This window comes from Hibiscus syriacus, unplaced genomic scaffold (genome assembly GCF_006381635.1).
Source record: "Hibiscus syriacus cultivar Baekdansim isolate YM2019G1 unplaced genomic scaffold, ASM638163v2 tig00111504_pilon, whole genome shotgun sequence".
NCBI classification, from domain to species: Eukaryota; Viridiplantae; Streptophyta; class Magnoliopsida; order Malvales; family Malvaceae; genus Hibiscus; species Hibiscus syriacus.
In genome coordinates, this window is record NW_024063107.1 from 226472 (window position 1) to 253843 (window position 27372).

Below are 27372 nucleotides of genomic sequence, written 5' to 3' on the forward strand. Positions count from 1 at the left end.
TTTTGAATCTCATGGGCTTCGGTGAAAGGTGGTGTTCTTGGATTTCACAGTGTATTTCCACTGCCTCAATCTCGGTTTTAGTCAATGGGTCGCCTACAGAGGAGTTCCCAATAGCTAAAGGCTTGAGACAAGGATGTAGCCTTTCTCCTCTTTTGTTTAACGTGGTTGGTGAACTCCTTCACATGATGTTATCCAAAGCTGTGGAAATTGGCCTATTTCAAGGGTTTGCGTTTGGCAAAAACCAAAATAATTTCACTTTGTCACATCTTCAGTTCGCATATGACCTTATTATTTTCTGTGGAGCTTCCATTACTCAGATAAAGAATGTGAGACGAGTTTTGAGGATTTATAGCTTAATGACGGGACTTCATCTTAATTTAGCTAAAAGCAAACTTTTTGGCATCAATGTGGAGGATGATATCATGGGAGATTGGGTTGCGGCTATTGGATGCACTGTAGGTTCATTTCCGACCGTCTACTTGGGACTTCCGTTAGGGGCAAAAAGAAATTGTGAGAAATTGTGGGAGCCGGTTCTTGATAATTTCCACAAGAAACTAGCGGGGTGGAAAGCCTCTTCCTTGTCATTGGCAGGTAGATTGGTGCTTATTAAGTCGGTTTTGTCATCTTTACATGTCTTCTTTCTATCACTTTTCAAGATGCCTCCTACTATTTGCAAGAAGTTAAATTCTTTGATGGCGGCTTTTTTATGGGGTGATGGGGCCGAGAAGAAGAAAATGCATTGGGTCAGTTGGGATAAGATTTGCAATCCTTCGAGTTGTGGAGGTTTGGGAGTTGCCGACTTGAAATATTCTAACCGAGCCTTGTTGGGAAAGTGGGTGTGGAAGTTTGCTAATGGAAAAAGTTCATTGTGGAAGCGGTTCATATGCACCAAACATGATGTTAGTTGCTATTCCATGGATATTACCAAAGTCCTCTCCCATAAGGACTCTTGGATTTGTAAGGGAATTGTTAATAACTTCACCAAAGATGATGTTGTTGGAGGTTGCCTTAGAGCCCATGCGAAGTTACAAGTAGGGAATGGCAAATAGATCTCATTTTGGAATGATTCTTGGTTAGGGGATGTTCCTTTGAAAATGCTCTTCCCTAGGATTTTTGCTCTTTCTCCAATCCAAGGGGGCAAGGTTGCTGATTTTGGGAGCTTCAATTCGAATAGATGGGAGTGGAATATTAGAACGAGGAGGAATCTCTGTGATTGGGAGGTGGTTCAGTTGGTGGAGTTATTGGATAGACTCAAAGACATTAAATTAACCGAATCTTTGGAGGATTGTTTGCTATGGGATGGAGTGGGGGAGGAGTTATTTTCGGTTAAAGCTTGTAGGAAGTCTTTTCCCTATTCTAATGACAATTCATTTTTATGGAACAAATATGTTTGGATGGGTTTAGTTCATCCAAGAGATGAAGCTTTCCTTTGGCAAGTATCCTATAAAAAATTACCGGTGAGAGTGGAGTTGAAGAAACCGGGGGTTCCCTTAGGGGATGATATTTTATGTCCTCTTTGCAATCTTTGTGAAGAATCTGTTCAACATCTTTTTATTTCTTGTCAAGTTTCGTGGGAATTGTGGAATAAAATTATCGGCTTTTGGGGTATTTCATGTGTTTTACCCTCTGATCCTCCCTCCCTCCTTAGCTCTTGGACATATTTGAAGCTTTATTCTGACATGTGGAAGTTCATTCCAGCGGCAATCCTATGGTCTCTATGGAAATTTAGAAATTATATCATCTTTAATGGAGGTAAACTGGACAGATTTACTTTGTTTTTCACAGTTCGGTTAAGGTTAGCGAAATGGTTCTTAGCAAAGTATCCAAAAAGCTCTATTCAGGTGGATTCGTTAATTGGTGATCCTTCATTGGCAGACACTTGCTCAATTATAAAAGATTTGAACAGGCCGGTGGTTAGTTGGAGTCCACCTCCAACTGACTTTTATAAAATGAATGTGGATGGAGCTGTTTGTACTGCTGGGAGAATTGCTGGAATTGGGGGTATTCTCAGAGACTGGAATCGGACAAAGCTGATTTCTTTTTCAGAAAATGTTGGTCCTACTCCTATCATCGTAGCAGAGTTGAAAGCAATCAAGAAAGGAATAGATTTATTTGTTTCTTCAGAATGGGCACAAAAGGGAAGGTTAATTGTGGAATCTGATTGTAAACTAGCAGTGGAATGGTTGAAAGATCAAGCAACTGTCCCTACTTTTCTTACTAATCTAGTTAAGGAGATAGCTTATACAATGTATGTGCACGAGATTATTGTGAGGTGGATTCCGAGGTGCTGTAATTGCGAGGCTGATAAGTTAGCAAAGGAGGGGATTGGGTGATGGGATTTGTTGTTTTAGCGAGTTGTGGTGTTCAGTAGTTATGATTTTTAGCAGTGTGTTTAAGTTTTATGTATCTTGTAAGACTGTTTTTAAGTCTTATGTAATTCTTTTGCAATCAATAAAGTCTGGCACTCTTTTCCTCCTTCCGCTAGTTGGTTCTTACCATATGGTAAAGGACCTCTAAGAGGGAGGTTTTTAATGAGGCCATCTATTCCTATCAAAAAAAAAAATTTATTCTTGAATTTTAGGTTATTATTTATTTTATTGGTAAGGGTGGTCATAAATTTTAAATATAAAAAGTAATTAAAAAGTTGAATATAAATATTAAAAATATACAATATACAATTTATATTTAATTATACTATGTTAATTACAAGCAATTATTAAATTAAAGCAAATTCCATTGAATTTCCTAAAATGAAGGTATTCCTATTTTCATATACCTTTTTTACAAACCACCTGAAAGCAGCAGAATATTCTGTCACTCAGTGCATCACCCAAAACCATAAAAAAGCTTGAGTTGAATTTGCAGATGAATTGAAGTGAAAAATGGGCAGTATCGGAGACATCGATGGCGAAACCAAACCCTCTGAAATGAGCCCAAGCACCGATTCTGCACATGCCGAGACCCAGCCCTTTGAATTTGATTCTCAGTTTCCCGATTCTCCTTTTCCTGGTACGTTTATCTCAATCTTTGATTCTTTTCCCGCTTAATATTTTAGTATTATTAGTTATGTTCGCTTCAAATCATTTGAATTTTATGTGAATTACGAGTTTTAAAAAGAATGCATATAGGTGACGGTTGTGATAATGAATTAAGCTTTCTACAAGATACGGTTCCTGTGGATGATAACAATGTTCCAACTGAAGATGAATTTGACTATCAGTTACCCGATTCTCCATGTCGTGGTATGTTTATCGCGATCTTTGATTTTTTTGGCTTAATATTGTAGTATTATTAGTTATTGACGCTTTAAATTATTTGAAATTTATGTGAATTACGAGTTTGAAAAAAATACATATAGGTGACGGTTGTGATAACGAATTGAATTTTCTTCAAGATACGGTTCCTGTAGATGATAACAATGTTCCAATTGAAGATGAATTTGATTCTCAGTTTCCCGATTCTCCTTTTCGTGGTATGTTTATCTCAATCTTTGTTTTTTCACTTAATATTTTAGTATTGGTTGTTTATGCTTTTAAATCATTTGCAATTTATATGAATTATGGGATTGAAAAAAATACATATAGGTGACAGATGATAACGAGGATGGTGTTGAATTAAACTTTCTACAAGATACGGTTCCTGTAGATGATAACAATGTTTCAATTGAGGATGAATTTGAGATTCGATGTCTGAACCTTGGTGAGGAAACTCAAATGGTGAACATCAGCGACAAAACACAGGTGTTGGATGATTTAGATTGCGATGAGAATATGGAGACCCAATTGTTGGATGAATTCAATTTTGGAGTTGCTCTTGATAGTGAAGCTGAAGGGACAGATGGAACTGAGGTTTTGGATGATGGTGATGAGGTCTGGGACAATGGGGTAGTAACTAGTGATCGTGATCAATCGTTTGGTCAGGAGGAGAAGAAGGAATCTTCAGAGCAATTTCATACACCTACCAACCAGCAGAGGAGTTCGGGTATGTTTTATTCTTAGTTTTTTTGGGCAAATGTTGTAGTATTGGCTACGAATATAAGTATGTTTTGTATGCCAGGAAGTTGATCCTGTTGTCTCAACTGAAGTTATCATATTTGTGCTGCATGTTTCTTCAGGAATCCATGTTTCTACAACAACACCGGATGTCAAAGCTGTGTTGGAACAGGAACCTGGTAATTTTCTATCACTTGTTCATGGTCGGGAATGATTGATTTTCTTGATACGTTGTGGCTCTATTTGAATCAACTACTATTTAATGTCTTAGGGGATTAATTGATTTTGGTTTGCGGTTTGATAAACTTTGAACCTGGTAATTTTCTATGGCATGTTCAATTGTTCATGGTAGGGAATGCTCGACTTTCTTGATACGTTGTGGCTCTATTTGATTCAACTACTATTTAATGTCTTAGGGGATCAATTGAATTTGATTAGTGGTTTGATAAACTTTGAAGCGATTTCAAGCTCCATTAATCAAGAGGGAGGTTTTTAACGAGGCCTTCCATTCTTATCAAAAAAAAAAGATAAACTTTGAAGCGTTTTTTCCTATCCTTTGTGTTCATCCGGCATCTGTTGCCGTAAAACTTATTTGCAAGATCAGTTGATTTTGATTAGCGGTTTGATAAACACTGAAGAACTTTTGCTTATCCTTTGTGTTCATCCTGCATCTGTTTCCGCAAACTTATTGCAAGATTAAGCTATCCTCATTAGTCAATGGCGAGAAAATTACTTGATAAGTTATGTTTTTCATCAATGGTTGCACGTTATTCCTCTTTTAATCTAGATCGAATGTGATGGTGAGTCATATTAAAGCAATTTATTTTCTAACTTAACTCTCATTTGGAAGCATTATCATTTCATCTTCAAATATCGTAGGATGTTGGGAACTATCGGCTTGTCAATTTTATTAAATACAGTCCCTCAATTTCTCTATTAACACTGCTTGTTTTGTGTAGGATCTGTCCGAAGGTTTACTTCAGTCCGTGCAGCGTCCATGCGGGCCTCTGGTCTTGCAGCTCTCAGTGTGGCATTACGGCAAATGAACAGTGAGTCTTGTTTTATCCTGACTGGTAGTCAGTTTTCGGACCAGTGCAAAGTCGATAGTTTAAATCCGGAAGTCATAGAAAACATTAGTCAAGCACAAGATCAGGGTAATTGTGATAAGAACTCTATCAATTCAAGTTATGGAATCGATTCCAGGGTTGGTTGTGCAACTGCAAGAAAACTTTTTGTCGAGGATTGTTTTACTGAAAATCCAGGAATTTCTGGGAACAATGAAAACACAGATGCAAGAGAAGACTTGCTTGAGGTTCCCAATTGCGATGGTCCATCAGCAGGTTTAAGTTATATTGACTCTCAAGAACCTGGGGAGCTATCACAAGCTAATGCACTTAATTTCGTGGAAAGATTTGTAAATGATAATTTGATGGAACTTGATGATGAAATTGATTTGGGAAAGAATATGGGGCGGAACTCGAAACTTATCTCATGTGCAAAAGGGCCACAAAGTTTGGCCAAGAAAACTATCGAAAGAAGCAATGCTGGTGATGCGGGGAATTTTGAATGGGATAACTTTCTGGAGGATGATGGAGGGGGTGATATTTATCGTAGAATGAAGGAAGAATTCTATGGTAATAGAAGCCATTCATGGAAATCTTCTACCCGCCCCCAGAAGCATAAAGGAAGGAAACTAGATGAATCTTGTAATGGAGACCAACCGAAGTCTGCTGATAAAATGACAGTTCATTCTGATTCAAAATTACTTTTGTGCAAGTCGAAAGATAATGACAAGAAAGAACGAGAAGGTCAAATGAATTTTAGAAAAAATCTTTCCAATGAGTTAGATGAACAGTTTAATTCGGATTCCTCAAGAGGGCAATTGGAAGCCACCGGGACAAAGATAGGTGCTGCTGAAGAACTAAATGATGTAGGTTTTGACACGCAGATGGCTGCTGAAGCTATAGAAGCCTTATTCTATGGGGAGGCCGCTACTGACCCGAAAGCTAATCAAGGTGTCCAAAGCATATCCAAGGGCGGCTCCTCTAAACGTTCATTTAGGGGAAAAACTGGGAAGAAAATTTCTTCCAAGTCAAGAAAGGGTGTTTCTTGTTCTGTTGTAGCTCGACTTACGAAACGATCCAAGAGAACTAAGCCAAGCGAAGAGTCTTCAGATTTGATGGAGAAACACTCCAAGAGTGTAGGGAAGGATTGTGACATGGAGTTGCTTCTGCCAAAATCGAAGAAAGCTAAACTTCGTGGTGGTGGATCAATAAGGAGGCAACATCCTGAAGAGGTTCATACTGCTACATCCATTGCTCATAGAACTGGGCAGTCAGTCAAAAACATGCAAATGGATGAGACTCTAGTAAGTGATAGTAGGAAAGGTAGAAAATGGATCAAAGAAGCTGGTTTCCTTCAAGAAAATAGATCTGGGACTACGGATGTTGAGCTTTCTGAAGTGTCAAATGCTACAGGTCGACTTTCTATATTGCATTCCAATCAATCCGAAGGACATGGAAATGGAAATGTTAAATTAAGTATTGATGTTCATCTGGAGCTGATTGCGAGAAGTACTGGCTATCATGTAACTTGCTATCCGAAACGAAGAAGATCCTCCCAGAAAAAGCCTGTTGATCTTGGTGTGTCTGACAAAAGGGAGGAACAGTCCCGAAAACCTGTTCAGTCAGATGACAATGGACGTCTGATTGCTGTGCCGAAAAGGTCGAGAGGAAGCAATAAAAACACATGCATTCCATCATCCACTAGGAGGACTACACAATCATTTGTTAATACTTGTTGGCTTTCGCATTTTGCAAACCAGAATTTCGAAGGAAAATTCTCTAATCAAAGTTCCGATAAACAGGTTTCAGGTGATGATGATATCAATTTTAATCTTACCAAGAAGAATGGCAGGGTGATATCTAAGAGAAAAATTGGGCCCGAGGCAGCTAAACCAATCAAGCACGCTGGTGGAAATCCTGATACAATATCTTCGTCAGATGCTGAAAATTTAGCTGTGGATGTTGCTTCTGATAAATCACCAAAAGAGAAATTAAGGTCACCTGGTTCTCTATGCACTACGCCAGCTAACCGTTCAACACCAATCAATACCACATCGCCTGTTTGTATGGGTGAAGAATACTTTAAACAGCCATGCCGGAAGAACCTATTAAAATCTTCACTTATTAAAGAACTCAGAAGCTTATGCCCGATCGAGCCTGAACCTATTTCCCCTTTGAAAGATACGAGGAAGAGAAAGGATTTAGCTGATGTTCGAGTCTTGTTCAGTAACCACCTAGACGAGGACATACTTAAACAGCAGAAAAAGGTATTAGTTATTTTGTAATTTCAATCGCTCTCTAAAGGTATAAAAGCTTGTTTAGCTAAATCTTATTCCTCGATTTTTTAAGCAGATCTTGGCTCGCCTAAGTATCTCCGAGGCATCATCTATTTCGGATGCGACACATTTTGTAACTGATAATTTTGTGCGCACCAGGAATATGTTGGAAGCAATTGCTTCTGGCAAACCAGTTGTCACACATTTATGGCTTGAAAGCATCGGACAAGTTAATAATCACATCGATGAAGAAGCTTATGTATTGAGGGATATCAAAAAAGAGAAAGAGCTTGGCTTTTGCATGCTAGTTTCTTTAGCACGTGCACGCAAGCGACCGTTACTACAGGTAAATTTTTTTATATTTACCTATTGCCTTGGCCGCTTGTTCCATCTCGATTTTCACAATATAGTAGAAGTTATGCAGGGTCAAAGAGTTTTAATCACCCCAAATACGAAGCCTGGTAAAGAAACAATCTCACGTTTGGTGACTGCAGTTCACGGTCAGGTATATGGTTGGTTCCCTTCAAAATTCTCTCTAAAATACATATGTATGGATGTTTTGTCATGAAAAATCATTTCCCTTTTTATGTTATCTGGATCAACAATTCCAGGTAGTTGAGAGAATTGGCAGATCTGCTATGGAGGATGACAAATTCCCAGATGATTTGTTGGTTCTATCGTGTGAAGAAGATTTTGAATTTTCTGTTTGTTTCCTCGAAATAGGTAATAAGAGTTTGTAAATGAGCTCCTTCATGGCTTTTCGGCAAAATTCAGTTTTTATTCGAACGTTTTGCCGTTACGCTTTCAGGGGCAGAGATTTACAGTTCAGAGTTGCTATTAAATGGAATAGTTACTCAGAAGCTGGATTATGAAAGGTTCGTACCATATCATCATGAAAACATCATTCTCCCGGTTGCTTTTGTTACAACGGAGCACGACTCGACTATATTGCTCCGATTTTTCTTTTTTTCTTCTTTAAAGTACTCGTGTTCAATTTATAAATCTAGACATGGGTACGAGGATTTGAACCCTTTGAAAACCTTTCAAATTCACGAAAAAACTTCTTTTTGAAAAAAAACATACATGTGTACCATGTCTGAAACTCAATTTACTCCGAGCAACATATGTCAACCATGCACATTGGATGAAAAGTTCTTTATGCAGACCCAAAATTTTGTACCATTGTGTTGGTTATTTTATCAGATGATTGGTTCTTCATTTTTCTGCATTGGCTAAGATATGATGAACAATTTGCTTTCCTATCATATATATATATATATATATATGTATATACTTGTAGGCATCGTCTCTTTGAAGATCATGTTCGACGAACCCGATCAACCGTATGGCTGAAGAAAGATGTCACACACCAAGAGCCCACGGCCGCACGTTCCGAGGCGTCGAAGTTCCAAGGGTGTGACAAAGACAATAAGTTCCTCCTCGTGACAGAAGTGTAAATGAAGGTTCCTGTTTTCTTCTTTTTAAGTTTCATCTGAATTTTTCTCCGGTACAGTTTTGGTAGGCATTGAATTTGGAACATGGTTATCTGCAGTAGGGATTTAGATAGTGATTCGCTATCGGAATAGCAGCCACTATATAATGGTAAAAATACCGCCCAAAACTATTATTTCACGATCGCGATACCCATATTGACTGCAATAGCACATGCAATACTACTGAAAATACGACCATAATCACAATTTAAATCCTGATCTGCTGTCTTGGAATCAGTTAGCTGTATATGGTAAATGCTTGTTTCACTCTCTACCCCCCCCCCCCACTGCCCGTAATTAGCTATTATTTTTTACGATAAGAAATTATATTATCAATTTGTATCTACTAATAATATTACCGATTATTAAAATAGATTAAATTTTAAATCTTAACAAAGTACAATGGTTAAAATAATATTTAAATTCATCAACAATATCAATAACTATTAAAAATTGACAATAAATAATTAAATTAACATTTATATCTTTAAAAAATCTAACTCATTATCATTGCCACTTAATTCAAGTGACTTAATACAGTTGGTTATCCATTATTTTTTAAAATGAAAAATGTATTAATCTTTCTTTTCTTTTTTTTAATACATTTTTAACATAATCTTTTTATTCATGTGGTAAAATCTGCCATGTTTTTTTAAAGAAATTAGGGTAAAGTACATAAATGGTCCTTCAACTCTAGGGCATTACTTTATTGAGTCATCTTACTAATAAAAAGTTATAAAATGATCCCATGACTATAGGTAGTACTTTGTTGAGTCCTTTGACTATTAAAAGTTACAAAATAATCACCTAACTATTCATATGTTTTAAATTCATCCTCTTTTGTTCAAAAAAATGACGGTCATTTGAGTTGGATGTTAACATGTTGATTAAGATATGATAAAATCTGATCCTAGAATTATTTATATTGTATAGTCTTTGAGATCTAGTAATGTCCTAGAGTTGACGATCACCTGTTGACTGTGATATGATCCCATGATTATAGGTTATTGCTTTGTTGAGTCATTTGACTATTAAAAGTTATAAAATAATCATCTAACTATTTATATGTTTTAAACGCGTCCTTTTTCATTCAAGAACGACGGTCATATGAGTTGGATGTTAATTTGTTAACTGAGATATGATAAAATCTAATCTTAGAATCGTTTATATTGTATAGTCGTTTGAGATTTTGAGATCATATTTTATCATATCACAGCTAATAGGTTAACGTTCAGTTCGGACGATCGTTAACTTTTAACACAAAATGACAAGTCTGAAACATATGAATAGTTAGATTATCATTTTGTAACTTTTAACAATTTGAGAAACTAAAAAAATAATATCATATAGTCGAGAGATCATTTGTATACTTCACCCAAAAAATTAATACATTTATTTTTTCAATATGTAAAACTTGAAAACCTTTTTTTTTCGTTTCTCTTTCCGTTCTCTACACTGCGAATCCAAGAGCCAGCCGCCCACCCATCAGTTCATTTTGTATCGCCGAAAAGGGCTCAATCGTCGCCGCCGGAGGCTAGCGAGACGACTTGTCCGGTTGAAGGGAAACCTCAGTTCGCAATTCCTGGTTTCCGGCCTCACTCCTGTTTTATCCTCTTTCTCAAGCTACTCGAGGTAACTTCATTTTTTTCTTTGTTTTTTTTGAAGTTTTAGCTAAGTAATAAATATCAGTGCTCATAGTTTATATTTCTCTACTTAGTACATTTTAGCTTGATCAGAGTTTTGATTCTATCGTTAATGTTCTAACTAAGCAATATATATATATATATTTGCAGCTAAAAGAAAAATGGCAATAAAGTTTCTTGATTGGTACTTAAAGATTGCATTTGGGTCGGCTCTAATTGGAGGTTCCATGGAGTTATTCATGATCAAGACTGGCTTCTGTGTGAGAACTCTCCATTTTCTCTCCCTATCGTTTATTTAAATTGATTCATTTCAGCATTTTATGATTTTATTCTTCAAAACCTAAAAATTGTAGTCATTGATTTTCCCTTTCTTTGGTTGCCTGTTAATTTGATACATATCTTTAAATTTCATAAGATATTAGTTATGTTACTGATACTTAGCGATATGTGTGACAGATACGAGTATGTATCCAACTCGAGTATGTTCAATTCGTCTCTTTCAAGTTTCTTTCGTATATTTAGAGAATTTTATCCCCATTCGGATACCGTACTTAAAGAAAAATGATGGAGCAAAGTTGTATATTAGTACCATATTATTGTTGTTAATTGCTGGATTTTTCTTGGAGTTATTTTGATTGTCTCAAGTCTTAATGCTAATCAAATTAAACTTTTAAGCTCTAGGGTGATTTTATTTTCAACATTTTCAAAATTTTCTCGTTGTTATGTACTGTTAGTTTTAAAATCTAGGTCATATAATGGATACGAAAGCCGGTTGCATACACAGGATCTGATATTCTTGTTTCTAAGTGCTAATTTCCCATATTTATGTTAAGAGTAGGTTAATTTCAGTCTTAATAATTTAAAGTAATGTCTTACTGCTATTAGTCTATGACTGTATGATTAGTGACAAAAAAACATTGGTGAAAGTTAGTTTCAATGGATGCTTAATGATGGGTTGAAAGAGATTTGGTTTGATCTGTTATCTGCAATCCTTGGTAAATGCAAAGGGAGATGAGTAAGATATCTAACTATTTCGAGGAAAGATTATAGCCCAAGTATAGCTATGATATAGTTGTATTTACGATTTCTAATGTTCGTCGAGTCAGTCACCACGTTTTTGCATGTAGCTCTTGATTGAACCGTTGCCATTTTTATGTTGTAGATGACAAAGTGACTGTTCTAGAGTCTGAGAAGCGAGCTTGGGAGAATTCCCCTGAAGCTCAGGCGATGAGAGAAGCTCTTAATCCTTGGAAAAATCACGATGCACAAGAAAGAAAAAGTTCCTAATGGAGTCACATATGATTTGTTTTGAATAGTAGTCGTCGCGGCACGAAGTTCGGTGAGTAACTAATTACATTTTCTGGCATCAAGAACTAACCGATCCTTCCGAGCTTCGAGGCCTGGTTGGACATTATTCCGGTTAGATACTTTCTTGCCACCTGTCTTGTAGATTATTTATTGATAGGCCGAATTTCGGAATGAATACAGTCATGAAACTTGATTTATGTTTCATTTTCTTCATCTTTGTTCATGTGATCAGCATCCTAAGAGGCACATTCCTCACTCATATTTGAACATGGGTATAGGAATATGAACTTCCAAAGATACATGAAACTTGTAAAATTTGAACATATCTGTGTTGGACACTGCTGTGATCCCTTATTTGCGATCGTGTCACTGGACAATTAAAGGTACTTTGGAAGCAATTGCCTTCCATTTATCGGTATTCTCATCAAAGGTAGACTGAAACATTTAGCTCATCAGAACTCACCCATAAGTCCGAGTAACATAGGTTTTCTAGTGAAGACTGAAGAGCATCAACGGAAAGAAAGAGCATTAGAGCATTACTATATTCAAGAACAATACTTTGAGCAAGTGAGTTTACAATGCCATTCATTTACTATGAGACAGTTTATGATAGATTTCTGTGCTCCATTTGGTTCATATCCGTTTCACGGTTTATGTTCATAGTTGCTCGTCCGATCCTTGAGGCTCGCGAGTTACATGAAGTTTCTCGAATTATCGTGAATATTCTAGAAGGTCTTAGAAGACAAAATCTACTACCTCTACTTTCTAGCAGCCTAGTTAGATAGTCCAGCATTAATAGTTACCGGCCAGTGACTGACAATGGCAACATGATCATGTTATAGTGTTGAGCAAGAATTGCTTCAAGGCTGAGTTTTTTCATAAGTAATTCAATTTGTTTCATTTGTTCATACTCATCTACCACTTGTCATTTCTCAACATGAATTGCCATACTCATCTACACTTTTAGTACTCAATTATCACTTTTGTTCTGATTTGGTCATCCAACTAATTTAAAAAAAAAATCATACATAACGTTTAGTTTTGTTTCATTTTGACCACCCGTCGTTAAAAAAAATAGTAATGCCCATGTGTTACAATAAGGTAATGCTATGTTATCACTGAAAAAAATCAAAATAGTTGGGTGACTAAAATGAAATCAAAATGTAATATATTAGATATGATTTTGAAAAAAATAGTTGGGTGATCAGAATAAACAAAAGTAATAATTAAAGTATTAAAAGTGCAGTTTACCATATATTTATTTAATATGTCGTTATATTTTAATTGAGAAATAAAAAATACATTTTATAAAATACGCTTTATTATTAGATCATACTATTATTTTGGATGGTTATAATTTATAAGGTAAAGTATACAAATTGTCTCTTGATTATAGATATTGTTTTGTTGAATCTTTCAAAGTTATAAACTGGTTTTCAAATTATCTGATATTATTTTTTTGAGTCTATCGATTATTAAAAATTATAAAATAATCACTTGATTATTTATATATTTCAAACTCATTTTTTGTTAAAAAAATGATAGTCGTTTGAGCTGGACGTTAATCTATTAATTAGGAAATTAATAAATATATATATTAATAGTGTCTATTGATATAGTTGTTACTTTTTAATATTGACTTAATGACATAATATTTAAAGTATTAATTTGACGACATAATGTAAACGAAAATTTAATCACAAAATACATTTCAAATAGGGAATTAAAATAAACTCTCTGAACATTATGGTTGTCCTGTTCGTCGGTCGAACCCAGAAGCTGATATGTTGGTATTTAAGGCCACTTTTATTCTTGTATTTCTATATATATATATATATATATATATATATATATATTTGATTAATCTGGAATACATAGGGGTGACAATCGTGTGGGGGAAAAAACTAAAACTATTAGGATTCGAACTGACGGGAATGATGAATAATTAAAATCTTTACATACAGGGATAGAGGAAGTTTTATCTCCGAAGCTCAAATGGAGATAGGGACGAGGATTGTTATATCCGAACCATGGGAATAACCAAACTATACCTGTATGAATAACCGTGAGGATCCCCGAAAAATTTCCGTAAGAATCCCTGATATTTTACAAAATTTTAAAAATATATTTATAATCATTTACCTATATACATTTAATATATATTTTAATAAAAAATATATACAATAAAATTGTGAGATTACGTGTTGTCGTTACATTTCAAATGAACTAAAATTGAAGTTTAGATATTTTCTCATTTAATATATATTGATTTGTTTAGATTGAAAATGATTAAGATTGTACATATACATTGTGTATTAGATGAATATTGACGTTTGAAACTTTCATAGTATAGATAGATACCAATTTGAGACAATCTGATATATCTTATAAGTTTTAAGTGTTACATTGATTTAAAAAAAATTGTTTATATTTTGGGATGAGGATTAAACGAAACCTGCAGGGATCCATAAGGGATAGGCATGAGACAAAAAATCTCTGAAACTTATTATAGAGATTCTCCAAAACTATACCCGCAAGTGTTTGCACGGATTGAGTAATGCAAAACCGTCCTTGCTCTGTCTGCCACCCCTAAGGGTGCGTTTGGTTCACGGAATGTAAGATTACTAGTGGGAATGTAAGATTACCAGAGAATAGGATTACTGGGAATATTGTATTTTGTGTTTGGTTGGTTTAGCAGGAATGTAAGATTACCGTGTTTGGTTAAAGGAATAAAAGATTATTATAATGTATATTTGATCAAATTATCCTTATTATATATTTGTTTTTTTAACAAGTTGAAAAATATTTATATATTTTCTTTAAAAAATTTAAATTCATAAAATTTATATAATTTTTTTATAAAATTGAAAATATAAAAAGGTTTAATGAAAGGGTAAAATTTTATTTTACCCCTGAACTTCATATAAAATTTTAATTATAGATTTTTTTGTAAATCTAAAATAGTTTAAGGATAAATTTGTAATTTAACCTTCGTAGAATTTTTATTATTCAATGACAGAATAATGATATTTTTGAAAGGAAAAAAAATTAAGGACATTTTAGTCCAAAACGCCGGTAATCCAACAATACCTAAGGAAAGGGAGGTAATGACATTCCCAGTAATATACCTAAAAAATCTACTATTGGTAATGTAAGATTACCGGGAATAACATTCCCGGCCAACCAAACGGAGGAATGTGAATTTCATTCCCATGGGAATCTCACATTCCTCCAACCAAACACACCCTAAGAATACAAGATGATAACCGTTCGAAGATAACTAGGTTGGTAAACCTTAGTTAGTGGTCTTAATCAGGTCTCCAAATTAGGAGTTGGTTTCGGTTAATTCCATTTTTTTGATTAAATCGATAATAATATTGGTTCAATCAATTTATTTTATTATCCGTAGAATTAATTATCTCAATCAACTTAATATATATTAATTTTATTTATTTAAAGTATATTTTTTTAATTTTTTACTTCAAAATTTTATTAATTCACCATTTGATTATTAAATCTAATAGGTTTTTAAATCGATCTATATCACATGTAACATGTCATATCACGATAATTTCCGGTGATATTTCTAAAATAATTAAATTTTAGGATAAATTACGTATTTAGTGTTTAAACTATCAATTTTATCCGTTTTAGTACATAACTTTCAAAATTGGTTAAAAGACATAGTTAATTTAATTTTTCACATCGGTGATTTAACGATTTGGTTTCTTAGTTCGAGAGTTAAAAGACTTAATTAATTTTTCAAAAGTTTAAGAACTTCATTCACATGTTAACATTATTTATTTTTATTTTAATTTGATTATGACCATGAAAAATGTTTAATTCAATTCTTATATAAAATAATTAATTAAATCAACCAAAAAATTAACCCTTTGTTCACTCGTGAGCATTCATGCTTGAGTCATCCTAGCATCATACCCAGGTCTTATTACTACAAGGTTCCAGATGAATTAGAAGATTAAGCAGAGAAATTGACACGTTTCAATGTGATTAATTAGTGACTTAATCTTGTTTATGGACATAGTCAATCCAATATCTTATCTTTAATTTGATGTCATTTCTTCACTCATTAATTTTTTTTTTTGGTCAATGATTCGATCTTCAATTATTTCTTAATAAAATACGAATCGGGTGATCTTAGTGATTAAAAATATAATTGTTAATCCCGGATGTTCCAGGTTTGAGCACAACTTATGCAAAGATATTTAAATATTTATTGTCTAACGATTAAAAATATCTTAAACAGATAGTACCATGTACTCATCCCAAATGGATAAAATTTGACAAAGTATGTATAAAATAAAACTATAACAGTTATTGTTTAAGAATAGAATTTTAAATTTTGAAAAATACATGGACTGAATTCGCAATTTACGTATAGTACAACTACTAATAAAAGAATTTTACCTCAACAAAAGTGTAGTTTCAAGTATGCTTATTATAAATACTAAATGGATTAAACGGTCTGAAACACCATAACTTATAACTCTCAATACAACAGTACTACATACATGGACCACAAGAATGGATTAGTCGATGTTTCTCGTTTCTTCCTCTTCGAGCATAGCGGCGACTCCGAGCTCGATTCCGAATCACCGATGGATATAACTATGGCTACGGCGGTTATCGGCGGCGACGAAGATGATGCGGAATCATGTAGCTGCGACATGATCGGTACCGAGAGACACGACGACTTTTACGGAGCAATCCTTCGACTTCTCGATGATGACGGTGATGAAGATTTGATTGGTTGCAACGATGAAGATCGAGTCGAGGAAGAACCCGATTCGGGTATCGATTTGTGTGGAGAAGCAATGGATAGAATGGAAGATAGGCTGTTCTGGGAGACTTGCATGGCAGTTGGATACCCTTGGGTTTGAAAATTTTTCCTTCTTGATTTTCTTTCTTTCCAAACAGGCCCGTTTCCATCCGTATTAAATTTGTGTTGAGATATGTAATAAATATATTTTATTGGACTATACGATGATATACCCATTTTATAAATTTGTCCATGATTTTTTTATAACTTATCTAACTGAAAATTCTAGTGATAAATTTATAATTGGTTAAAGTAAACTATTCTAACTGAAAATTTACCTTTAGTTAAGTGACCATCAAAATAGTTTACCCTAAAGATATTTGTAAGGATGAATCATCAGTTTCCCCCGGCTTTATTCAATAAATTCATATTTCTAGCTCTATAAAATATAATTTACTGTTAAGTATATTTTTGGGGGGAAATGCCTATAAGTAAATTTTGGGTAAACTACACAAACAGTCCTTTTACTATAAGATGCTTTTTAATTAAGTCACCGAGTATAAAATATTACAAATTGATCACTTGAATTATTGATCGTTAATTTTTAGGTAAAAATTTGACATGATAATAAATTTGGTCATTATTTTTATACATTATTATAATTTGTTCATTAGTTTCAAAAATTTAGTCCTCAACATATAAATTTTATACCATTTTAATACTATAAAAAGAAAACTTAAAAGGAATTGTTGTTGTTCTTAAAGGTCACGAGTTTTAACACCGACAACTGCAACAAGGTGACTGAGCATTCATCGTCAAATAATTGAGAGTATTTGGAATAAATACTACTTTATAATCATCTCAGTTTAAAATTTGATATAAATCGAATATTGATAGTACTATAAAAGAATATTAATGTAATAATTTATACTATGTTTAGTACAATTCCTTAAAAAAAGGTTAGTACAAGTATTATAATTTAATACACATATTAATACGTAAATTTAGAATAATGAATATTAATACGTAAATTTAAAATAATGAATTCTATGTAACGAACAAAATTACTGTAGTTTGTAAAGCGACAGAGATCATCATATAACTTAAATTATTTATATAACATAAAATTAACATTTTTTATCTTTTAATTGAATTCATTTTAAAATAGGGTAAACTACGCACTTAGTACCTAAACTATCAATTTTTATTTCGTTTTATTACCCCGCTGTTAAAAACTTAACGCGTTTAGTATTGACACTATCAGTTTTGGTCTATCTTAGTACATAAACTTTTAATTTTTCAAAACTTGACGTTAAGATTTTAACAGAGGTACTAAAGTGAAGCAATAACTAAAGTTTTTAACGCCGTTGTTAAATGAAAAAAAAGTAAACTTTACATATGATTTTGAAAATTTTGAAAGTTTAGGTACTAAAATGGACCAAGAATGATAGTTTAGGTACTAAACACATGATTCACCCTTTAAAATACGTATCAATTAAGATATATAAAAGGGGAAAATGTAATTAAAAACAAGTATGTGTCACACCCCAAAATACGGTTTAAATTTTTTTAATTTTTATTTTATTTTGAGGACTAAATTGAAATTTCAGTTTAATTTAGGGACCAAAATGAATTTTTAATCAAATTTGGGTCCAAATAAAAAATAATAAAACTTGAAGCACCTATGGCATGATTTTACCATTTTCCTTTTTGGTAGTTTAAAAGCTTCCCTAACTGGAATTTTTATTTTTCATTTCCGGAAACTATAACTATATCTCTCTTCAAGCTTTCCTTTTTAAGAAACCTATCCCGGGAAAACTTAAAATCATCGTTGATTCTTACTCCGTTTTGACACCTTTCATATCATCGTGTTCCTTGCGTTATCCTAAGTCTAATGATAGTCGTCTTGTTGTCTTCGTCGTTGATGTGTGGAGGGCTGAGACAGTATAAATTTTTCGATGTTATAGAACCGAGCTCTCTGCCGTTCATCGTTGTGAATCGAGCCACTGACCTGGATGATTATAGAAAATTTTCGTAAATTTTCCCACACCTTGAGGCCCCGACCACGCCCCCACGCGTCGTTGTTGCACGTGGGCTCGTCCACCACTCTAGTAGGCTTCTAGAAGCGAGTCAAACCGACCCACTGACCCGTCTGACCCGACCCGTTGACCCATCCAGCCCAAAATCCAAACCGGCCCAAATCTAAACCGACCCAACCAGGCCAGCCCAAACAAACTGGTCCAACTGAAATGAACCATTGACAGTTGACTGTTGACCTTTGACAATTGATTGTTGATCATTAACCATTGACTGCCGACATTGACCGTTAACTTTTTTGAAAACCTGCCTCTTGACGTTTTTCGACGTCCTAACTCTAATTTTGTGACCCATTTTTTCCAAATTCTAACGCGAAAGCCCCTGATCGAGCCTGTTAGACCGAAAATACTTAGTATCAATTGTTAATATTAATGTAATAATTTATGTCATGTTTGAGACAAGTATTATATTTTAATATATATATATATATATATATATATATATATATATATTAGGATATCAATTCAAAATAACAAAATGTTTAAAGTGTCATGTAATTTAAAATAATTATATAATATATAACTATTATATTATTTTTGTTTTTTAAACTAAATTTATTTTAAAGTGTTTCAAAAACAAAAGTGTGATTTTCAAAGTTTGATTATATATATCGTGTAAGGAAGGACATGAGCTGACCTTTTATGAGGATATTAGATGGGGAGCTAGTGGCTCTGTTTGTTGGCTTGATATCTCTGCAGGGTCGTGGTTGGGTTTTTGGGGGTCCTGTACAAATTATTATAAAGGGCCTCTATTTTTTAGATATATTCGATTTCGGGGCAACAATAGTGGCGTTTTTTTGACAAACGCCGCGATAGATCCATCTATAATGGCGTTTTACCAATAAAGCCACAATAATAGTGGCGTTTTTTTAAAAACGTCGCAATAGGTCCATCTATAGTGGCGTTTATTGGAAAAACGCCACTATATATATACTTTTTTTTGGAGCCCCTGTGCGGTCGCGTAGTTCGCGCCGCCTCAGCCACGGCCCTGCATCTCAGATGAAGCTTATCATGTAAAAGCTGCAGGACCTACATACACAAAACATGCATTAGATTACCCTCTCAAGTGCTAAGTCCTCTTCACTCCCAACATTCTCTAAAGTTGATCCCTTGGAGCCCTTTTGTCATATGCCAAGGATGTCGAGACGCGAATGGAAGGTTCGCTTACGTATGTTATTCGTGTGATTTCGAACTGGATGTGACATGTGCTACGTCATCATGGGTGCCTAAAAATGAGGTTCAAAGGCTAAAGGATATGGAAACACAATCCACGTTGTAGTTTTTTTGGTCTAAAGCTTTCGGGTCCGGCCTTCGCATGCAATGAGTGTGGATATTATCTTCATGAAAGGTGTGTTGGAATCCAAAGGGAGATCGATGCAAATCCAATTTCATCTGCTACACACTTTTCACCCTCTTTTCAACCCACCATAGGGGGATTGTCCCGCCTGCAAAGGTTATTTAGAAGCAGAAATAGGCCATGGCTGCGTGCAGTCTGATCTGTATCTCCATGCTTATTGTGCCAAATCCATGAGTGAATATTCAAAGGTTGATGGGGAATATTCGTTGCTCACACTAGTTATTCGCTCGATTCGGTAAGTTCACCTTGCTCTTCCGTTTTATAAATTTTAACAGTTTAATCATGCGTGAGTACGACACCAAGATCCATGCTTTTGCAGGAGGAAGAAATCGCAGCCTCCTCAAAATTGGCATTGGACTCATGTCCGGCCAGGCCTTGGAGTGAAGTTTCTCAAGAATGTGTCTTAATATGTGGAACTATCTTGTTTATCCAGACATTATTTAATGTTTGTTATAAAGTTGTAGAATTTGTAATAAGATAAAAAAAAGATAAAATCTTTTATAGTTATATATACATATATATTAAAATTTAAAATTTAAGATCAAATTAATAATATTTTTAAATATAAGAATTAGATCTATTTAAAACTAAAATTAAATTAATAGAATATATTAATGTTTGATTATAAACAAATTGTTTTCCTTAAAAATTATAATTTCACTGTTCAATTAAATTATAAAATTTTAAGTTTTTTTTCACTTGATTTTTTTTGAAAAAGTAATAAAATTTAAAGAAAAAAATATAAATATGAATCGAGTAATTGTGATTTGAAAATATAAATGTTTATTTTTTTTATAAATACCAAAATAGTGGATATCAATTTGAGCTTAAAAACTAAATTTTGTTACGAATTTAAATCTAAAACTCAAATTTATATACCTAATTGGATTAGGAAAAATATCAAATTACTTTTAAGGTCAGATTCAAGTATCAGATTATATATTTATTATTCTTTGTAATAAAAATATAATTAAAAAACGTTGAAATAAGAAGGAATTTTTTTTTATTTTTTAATAAAAAAAATTACCTAATTACTTGGATTTGACCTTTCCGCTTATATCGTAGCTTCTCCGTCAACTAATCGAACCACCAACCGAACCTAATCATCTCGATTTTTAGGGTTTCCGTTGTAATGGAACCACCCGCATCTCCTGCCAACAACACGCCACGTGTCTCTCACCGGTCTAAGGATCCCGAAATGGACGTGTATATTCCGGCGACCGAAGCCGACCCGACTTCCTCCGTTTGGGACTGGGATGATCTCCTGGACCTCACCGTAGACGATCACTTCTCTATCGCCTTTGACGTCCAAAACATATCTCCTCCTCCATTAGAACATTCAACTCCAGCTCCAGATCATGGTCCGAATCCGGATCCGGAACCAGTTCCCAGACCCGATCGTGTGAGGAAGCGGGACCCGAGGATGACTTGTTCGAATTTTCTAGCTGGTCAGGTCCCGTGTGCATGCCCCGAGATCGACGCGCAAATGGAGAAGCTTGAAGAAGAAGAGGCGGGGGTAGCTGGAAAGAAGCGAGCCCGAACCGGACGTGTCCGGTCAGGGACGTTTCGGTGCCAAGTTCCGGGTTGCGGAGCTGATATTACGGAACTTAAAGGTTACCATAAGAGGCACAGAGTTTGTCTCCAATGTGCGAACTCGAGAACCGTTTTGATCGATGGTGAAACCAAGAGATATTGCCAACAGTGTGGCAAGTAAGCTTTTCTTTTGTTTATTAGGCTATACTTAAGTTTATTTGGTTATGATTTATGAATTATGCTTAATTGTTGATTTAAGGCTTTTTTCATATAATTGAAGGCAAAAATCTACAGTTACATTTTGGTTTTGGCAAAAATAAATTGAAAACATAACAATTGAATGTAGCCATGAAGTTGAATTCACCGGAATTTGCTTAGTGTAATAAGGTAGTATTTGGGAACTTGGATTGGATTTGGACTTCAAAAATAGTATAAGTTGTGTAATAAGGTAGTATTCATGATTATATTTTAAAACCATGGATTTTTTGGATGTTATATAGTAGTGAATTTGAACTTCTTATAGATATTTGGATTCTGAAATTCATGTTTAACTTTCAAAAATTTAATGATATTGAATCCTAATTAATGCATAATGCATGCATATCTTTCGCAGAATTTATTACAGTAAATGAATTCCAAATCCAAATCTTCAAATTCATGTTCCCAAACATTGCATTGTTGTTTTTGATCAATGGATGACTATAGAACTAGAAGTTATTTTTTTTTATGTTGGGGGGGATTATCGTTTATAACTGTTTGTTTTACCTATCAATTACTTGCCAGGTTTCACCTGTTGAAGGATTTGATGAAGGAAAAAGGAGTTGTCGAAGGAAATTGGAGCGGCACAACAATAGACGGCGAAGGAAACCTGCCGGTTCTAAGACTGCAGTCAATAATGAATGTCGAGGAGCTTTGCAAAGTGAATATATTGCTTGTGATGGTGAAGCAGGAAAAGGTTTGATAAATTGATTTAAGACAGCTTGTTGTGGCTTGAATGATCCTTTCTTGTAGCTCCTTTAAGTTTTCCTTGTTGAAAATAATAGGTTATTTGCGATATATAGATGATTTAAGCTTGAGTGGCCAGATAGCTGAAGAGGAACCTGCCGTTGAGTCTGAAGATGGGCTTGTTTCTGCTCATTGTTCTGCTCCCATGTTGCAGAGTGTTAATAATGATAGCATTGTAGCACTTGTTGACCCTGAAATGGATGCAGGGAAAGAGAACCCCAAGTTTTCCATTTCTACTTCTTACTGTGACAATAAGATCGATTACTCATCCATGGTGGGTTCTTTGATTGTTCAAGTTAGCTGTGCTGTGTATTCAGTTTTATTCATAGGAGGAAACTTGCCAGTAATATGCATATGATTATATATTGATTTTGTGCTTCATTATAGTGCCCTACAGGCAGGATCTCATTCAAGCTTTATGATTGGAATCCGACAGAATTCCCACGAAGACTTCGGCACCAAGTATTTTAAAGAATTATCTTACAGTTTAGTATTTCAATAAATGGAGTCATCTTCATGGCTAGAGATCTGAGGAATTGATTGACATATGGTTCATTAATTTGCAGATTTTTCAATGGTTGGCCAATATGCCTGTTGAGTTGGAAGGCTACATCCGCCCTGGTTGCACAATCTTGACTGTGTTTATTTCAATGCCAAAGAATATGTGGATAAAGGTAATGGTTCAATCAGATGGCTTTTATGTAATATCATTTTAGCTTATATCAGGTCATAATATTGACTATGCAGACTTGTCCTCACACATATCAATAATTGATTTTGAAGCCAATAACATTCGACAAAAAATATATTTTACTTTCATTTCCTTAACTACATGATTTCTAGAAGTCTTGAGTTTTTAATTTATATTTGTAACCTGCATTTATTTACCAGCAATAATTATTATTTATTATATGGTATATGCACTAATAACTTAGAAAGTATATAAGAATGCAATTTGTTGTAATGGTGGAAATTTGATGCTTACTGTGGATGTGAAGCAGGAAATGACCCCATGAAAATTTACTTTAGACATTTAAGAAATATTTCATGTTCTCTATTTTTTATGTCCTGGCTTGTATTTTGTTAAATGTAAGTAATCAATGTCAAATCAGGCAAACATTTTGATTATTTTATTTCGTCAAAAAATATGTTCTTGCACTTACAGTTCTGTTCTTCTCTTTCATGATTTTGGCATGTTTCATAGGAAATTAAACTCATTTTTTCTTCCAAACAGTTATCTGAAAATCCAATGACCTACATGCATGACTTTGTCTTTACGCCTGGAAGGATGCTATATGGGAGAGGCTTCATGACTATTCATCTTAATAACATGATTTTTCGTACCAGGAAAGGTAAGAAAAAAAATGATAATTTCACTAACAATTTAACACATGATTTCCACTTTATTTTAAAATTTGATACCTCCCTTTGAAAAGCCTTTAAGTGGATGATTAAGATTTCTGGAAGGTATTGTAGAGTGGGTTAATTTTATCCCCGTGCGGGGTCTTTACCATCAACTAACCTGTATACTAGTTGCAGGATTTAATATTCTTTACAATTGACTAGGCTTGATTTCATATTTGTTCTACTGTGCCTTCTTCCTGGTTTAAATTCTTCAGGCTTCTAGGTGGGTGCATTTGATATAGTTAGTCCTCCTGGCACTCGAAGTGTGATTAAGATCTCTTTTGTTTGCAGGTGGAACTTCTTTGGTGAAAATTGATGGGGAGGTGCAGGCCCCTAGACTTCATTATGTCCATCCTTTATGTTTTGAGGCGGGCAAGCCAATGGAGTTTGTTGCTTGCGGGAGTAATTTGCTGCAGCCCAAATTTCGGTACAGATATTACCTTTGTCATATATATATTTCCGCCAGGGGGAGATTGAAGGTCTTATTGGACCTATATATATATTTATTACGGTCAACTGTTTTAATTTAATGCTTAAGAAAGATGATAATTATCCCAGGTTTCTAGTATCTTTTGCTGGAAGGTATCTGCTGGATGATTATTGTGTTGCATCCACACATGTCCACGGTAAAGAGGATTCTCCTAGTTGTGATCATCAATTATTCAAAATATACGTCCCAAAAACTGAACCAGATCTCTTTGGTCCTGTATTCATTGAGGTAGGTACTGTGAAAGTTCTATCTAAATGTTTCGGTTGTTTTCTCATCTTAAATAGAATATCAACTAAGCGTTACACTTTTTACTACCCATGCTTGTCAATCCTATTAAATGGTTTGCAGACTAACAAATTAATATCGATTTGAATGAGGTTTTGACATAATATGTTTAATAAATTAACTTAATGTGACTTTTTCTTTCCTTCCAATTATGGATTTCTTTGTAGGTTGAGAATCAGTCTGGATTATCAAATTTTATTCCTGTCCTAATTGGGGGAAAGGAGGTTTGTTCTGAGATGAAGGCAATTCAACAGAAGTTTGATGCCTCTCTTTTTCGGGGAGGATCAAAGATTTCTTCCAATGTTTTGTCATGTGAAACATCAACTTCGCAACAAAAAGCATCTTCTGAACTTGTTTTAGATATAGCATGGTTACTGAGAGAGCCTGAATCTGAGATTTTTCAAGAAACTATGGCCTCTTCTCAAATTCAAAGATTCAATTGTTTATTGAGCTTTCTCATACAAATCGAATCAACAGTCATTTTGAAGGAAGTATTACAAAATCTGATGATTGTGATGGACAAGCTTGGGTTTAACGAAACCAACAATTCTGACATAATGTTACTAAGGAAATATATGGATTGTGCTAGAGATATACTTGATAGCAAAGTTCAAAAAGGTGAAAGACAAATGCTTCTTTCAGAAAACATAGAGCGAGAGGGAAAATGGTTTTCTCGAAGCAGCTTCACACATGATGGCTTATCGGTTGTTCCAAATGGTTCTCAGGTGAGGATTGAAAATTTTGTTGAATACACCAATGTTGATTTCTTGCTTCTAAATTATGCACAAGGTTTTTATATGATCCATGTTATATCCATACGTCTGCAGAAAAGCTTTTATGTTACTTTGACTTTTCGTTTTTCTTGAAGCATCGTGTTCGAAAGCCATGTTCAACTTTTATTATGATACAAGTATTGGAATATATCGTGTATATTGTGTAGCATCGTATTTTACATATCTATATGTCTTTAGAAATTTCTGACGGTGTTCGCCATGCAAAATCTGATTTTTAATGCATGGAATGTGAAGCTTTGTCTTATTGGTTACCGAGTAATTAATATGTTTCATTTCGAACGATACCATTGAGGATAGTATGAGAGGTTTTGAAAACCTCTGATGTCATTTATATAAGTTCATAACTGTACATTAGAACATGTTGTGGTACTTACAGCGATGTTTTATTTGCAGGATTTGGATGAAAGAATTAGTGATAGTTTCCGAACAACGATAGCATCGACCACTTTGACTAGAAGCGAGGCCGTTCCGCTTTTAAACAAAGAAGTTATCATGAATGTGAATCTTAGTAAAGAGTGCCCGAGAAAATCATGTAGTCCCATTTTCGCCACCACAACATTGAGATCTTATCTCGCTATATTTGTATTTGCTACTGCTGCTATTTGCTTAGCGATCTGTGCAATCTTGTTTCACCCTACCACCGTCGGTGAGTTTGCAGTAACGATACGAAGATGTTTGCCGACAGGTCGTAGGTGTTGAATACGCTCTTAAATCTGCAAGGTCTCGAATGGAACGGAGTGCTACCGATCTCATCTGTAAATAATTGAATGCATGTTAGGTTTGATAAAATCAGGCTTTCAGCATGTGATTGTACTCTGCTTCCCTTGGTTCTGAAGTTTCAGAAGTTCGCATCGAAAGAGGCTTTCGAGTAACACTGTCGACAAGTGCATCCGATGAATTCGGGAATCCGGAGCTGGTAAGTCACAAGCATGAATGGCAATTTTAAGGTTGTGGAATGCAGTATCAATGACGTACCCTTTTATATATGCATTGTAAATCTTGAATTTGAACATTGTTAAGCTATTTTAGGTGTTTGTGCTTACGTGTATTATATCTTGAAATTTACTCAATGTTCTCAAAAATAAAATGTAAAACAATTGCCCCTAAATTTACATGCTGGTAAATCTTGAATTAAAAATTTATAATAGAATGTTTTATCGATATTCTTTATTTAGAATCTTATTTTTTTTATTTTTTTATTTTTGAAGGACTCAGTGCCAAACATTTTCCTGTTTTATTTTTTGTAAAAAAAAAGTTTAGGTCAAGGGTAGCTCCTTTAGTCAAGGGTCAGGTATACCTAAGACCCAATTGAGATTTACATAGAAATTTACAGATTGTCCATCAAGAGTGACAGTAATAAGATTTGTACTTGGTCTTACCAACTTAAATTCTTAAATCTTAACCATTTGTGCCAACACTGTTGACAAACATTTTCTTATTTGTTGGACTTTTTGTATCTATTTCTCTTATTAAAGAAAAGTTCACTTCCATTCATAATAAAATAATTATAATATTTTTATTTTTATTATTTCTTATTATCATTTTTAACATATATTTTAACTATTTTTATAGTATATAAATAAGAACATAAATATTTTTTTATAAAAAAAAATAAGAACATAAATCTAATATTTTATTTAATATATTAACAAAAAATTTCACACAGTTATTGATAAATTAAAAACATCAAATTACTACAGTGTAAAATTTGTTGGAACACATTTTATAGGAGGAATCAGCGTATTCGTCAGCTTTCTTCTTATCTGCCAAAAAAAAAAAAGAGAACTCTACTTTACCAGATTTGAAGATTCCGGGAATGGAATCTACGTAGAGACCAGTACATTTGTAATTC

At 34.2% G+C, this 27372-nt stretch overlaps 2 protein-coding genes and 1 pseudogene across 4 annotated transcripts; all 3 read left to right on the forward strand.

The window, feature by feature from the left end:
* Positions 1–2826: 2826 nt before the first annotated feature.
* LOC120164084 lies at positions 2827–9027 on the forward strand. Of its 3 annotated transcripts, XR_005519706.1 has the most exons (12): positions 2827–3009; positions 3129–3242; positions 3359–3472; positions 3585–3981; positions 4115–4171; positions 4952–7323; positions 7409–7678; positions 7757–7837; positions 7944–8055; positions 8141–8207; positions 8633–8839; positions 8896–9027. XR_005519706.1 is itself a non-coding variant. In XM_039173846.1 (11 exons), exons 3-11 carry the CDS (start codon positions 3410–3412, stop codon positions 8787–8789), a joined length of 3576 nt encoding a protein of 1191 aa, XP_039029777.1. In that variant the 5' UTR covers positions 2827–3009; positions 3129–3242; positions 3359–3409; the 3' UTR covers positions 8790–9027. The 3 variants fall into 3 exon arrangements, 2 of the variants coding, with proteins under 2 accessions (XP_039029777.1, XP_039029778.1); XM_039173846.1 differs by having other exon boundaries at positions 8633–9027; XM_039173847.1 differs by lacking the exons at positions 3129–3242; positions 3359–3472 and having other exon boundaries at positions 8633–9027.
* Positions 3256–26634, forward strand: LOC120164085 (annotated as a pseudogene).
* LOC120164087 lies at positions 10279–11999 on the forward strand. Its single transcript, XM_039173848.1, has 3 exons — positions 10279–10457; positions 10619–10726; positions 11631–11999. The coding sequence occupies exons 2-3, from the start codon at positions 10630–10632 to the stop codon at positions 11753–11755; spliced, it is 222 nt and encodes a 73-aa protein (XP_039029779.1). The 5' UTR covers positions 10279–10457; positions 10619–10629; the 3' UTR covers positions 11756–11999.
* Positions 26635–27372: the final 738 nt, after the last annotated feature.

Excerpts from the sequence above, each read along its gene's own strand:
- LOC120164084 (XM_039173846.1), top strand. The coding sequence starts at position 3,410 with ATGATAACAATGTTCCAATTGAAGATGAATTTGATTCTCAGTTTCCCG. Across the intron at positions 3,982-4,114 it reads CAACCAGCAGAGGAGTTCGG|GAATCCATGTTTCTACAACA; the intron begins GTATGTTTTATT and ends ATGTTTCTTCAG. Across the intron at positions 7,324-7,408 it reads TACTTAAACAGCAGAAAAAG|ATCTTGGCTCGCCTAAGTAT; the intron begins GTATTAGTTATT and ends TTTTTTAAGCAG.
- LOC120164087 (XM_039173848.1), top strand. The coding sequence starts at position 10,630 with ATGGCAATAAAGTTTCTTGATTGGTACTTAAAGATTGCATTTGGGTCG. Across the intron at positions 10,727-11,630 it reads CATGATCAAGACTGGCTTCT|ATGACAAAGTGACTGTTCTA; the intron begins GTGTGAGAACTC and ends TTTATGTTGTAG.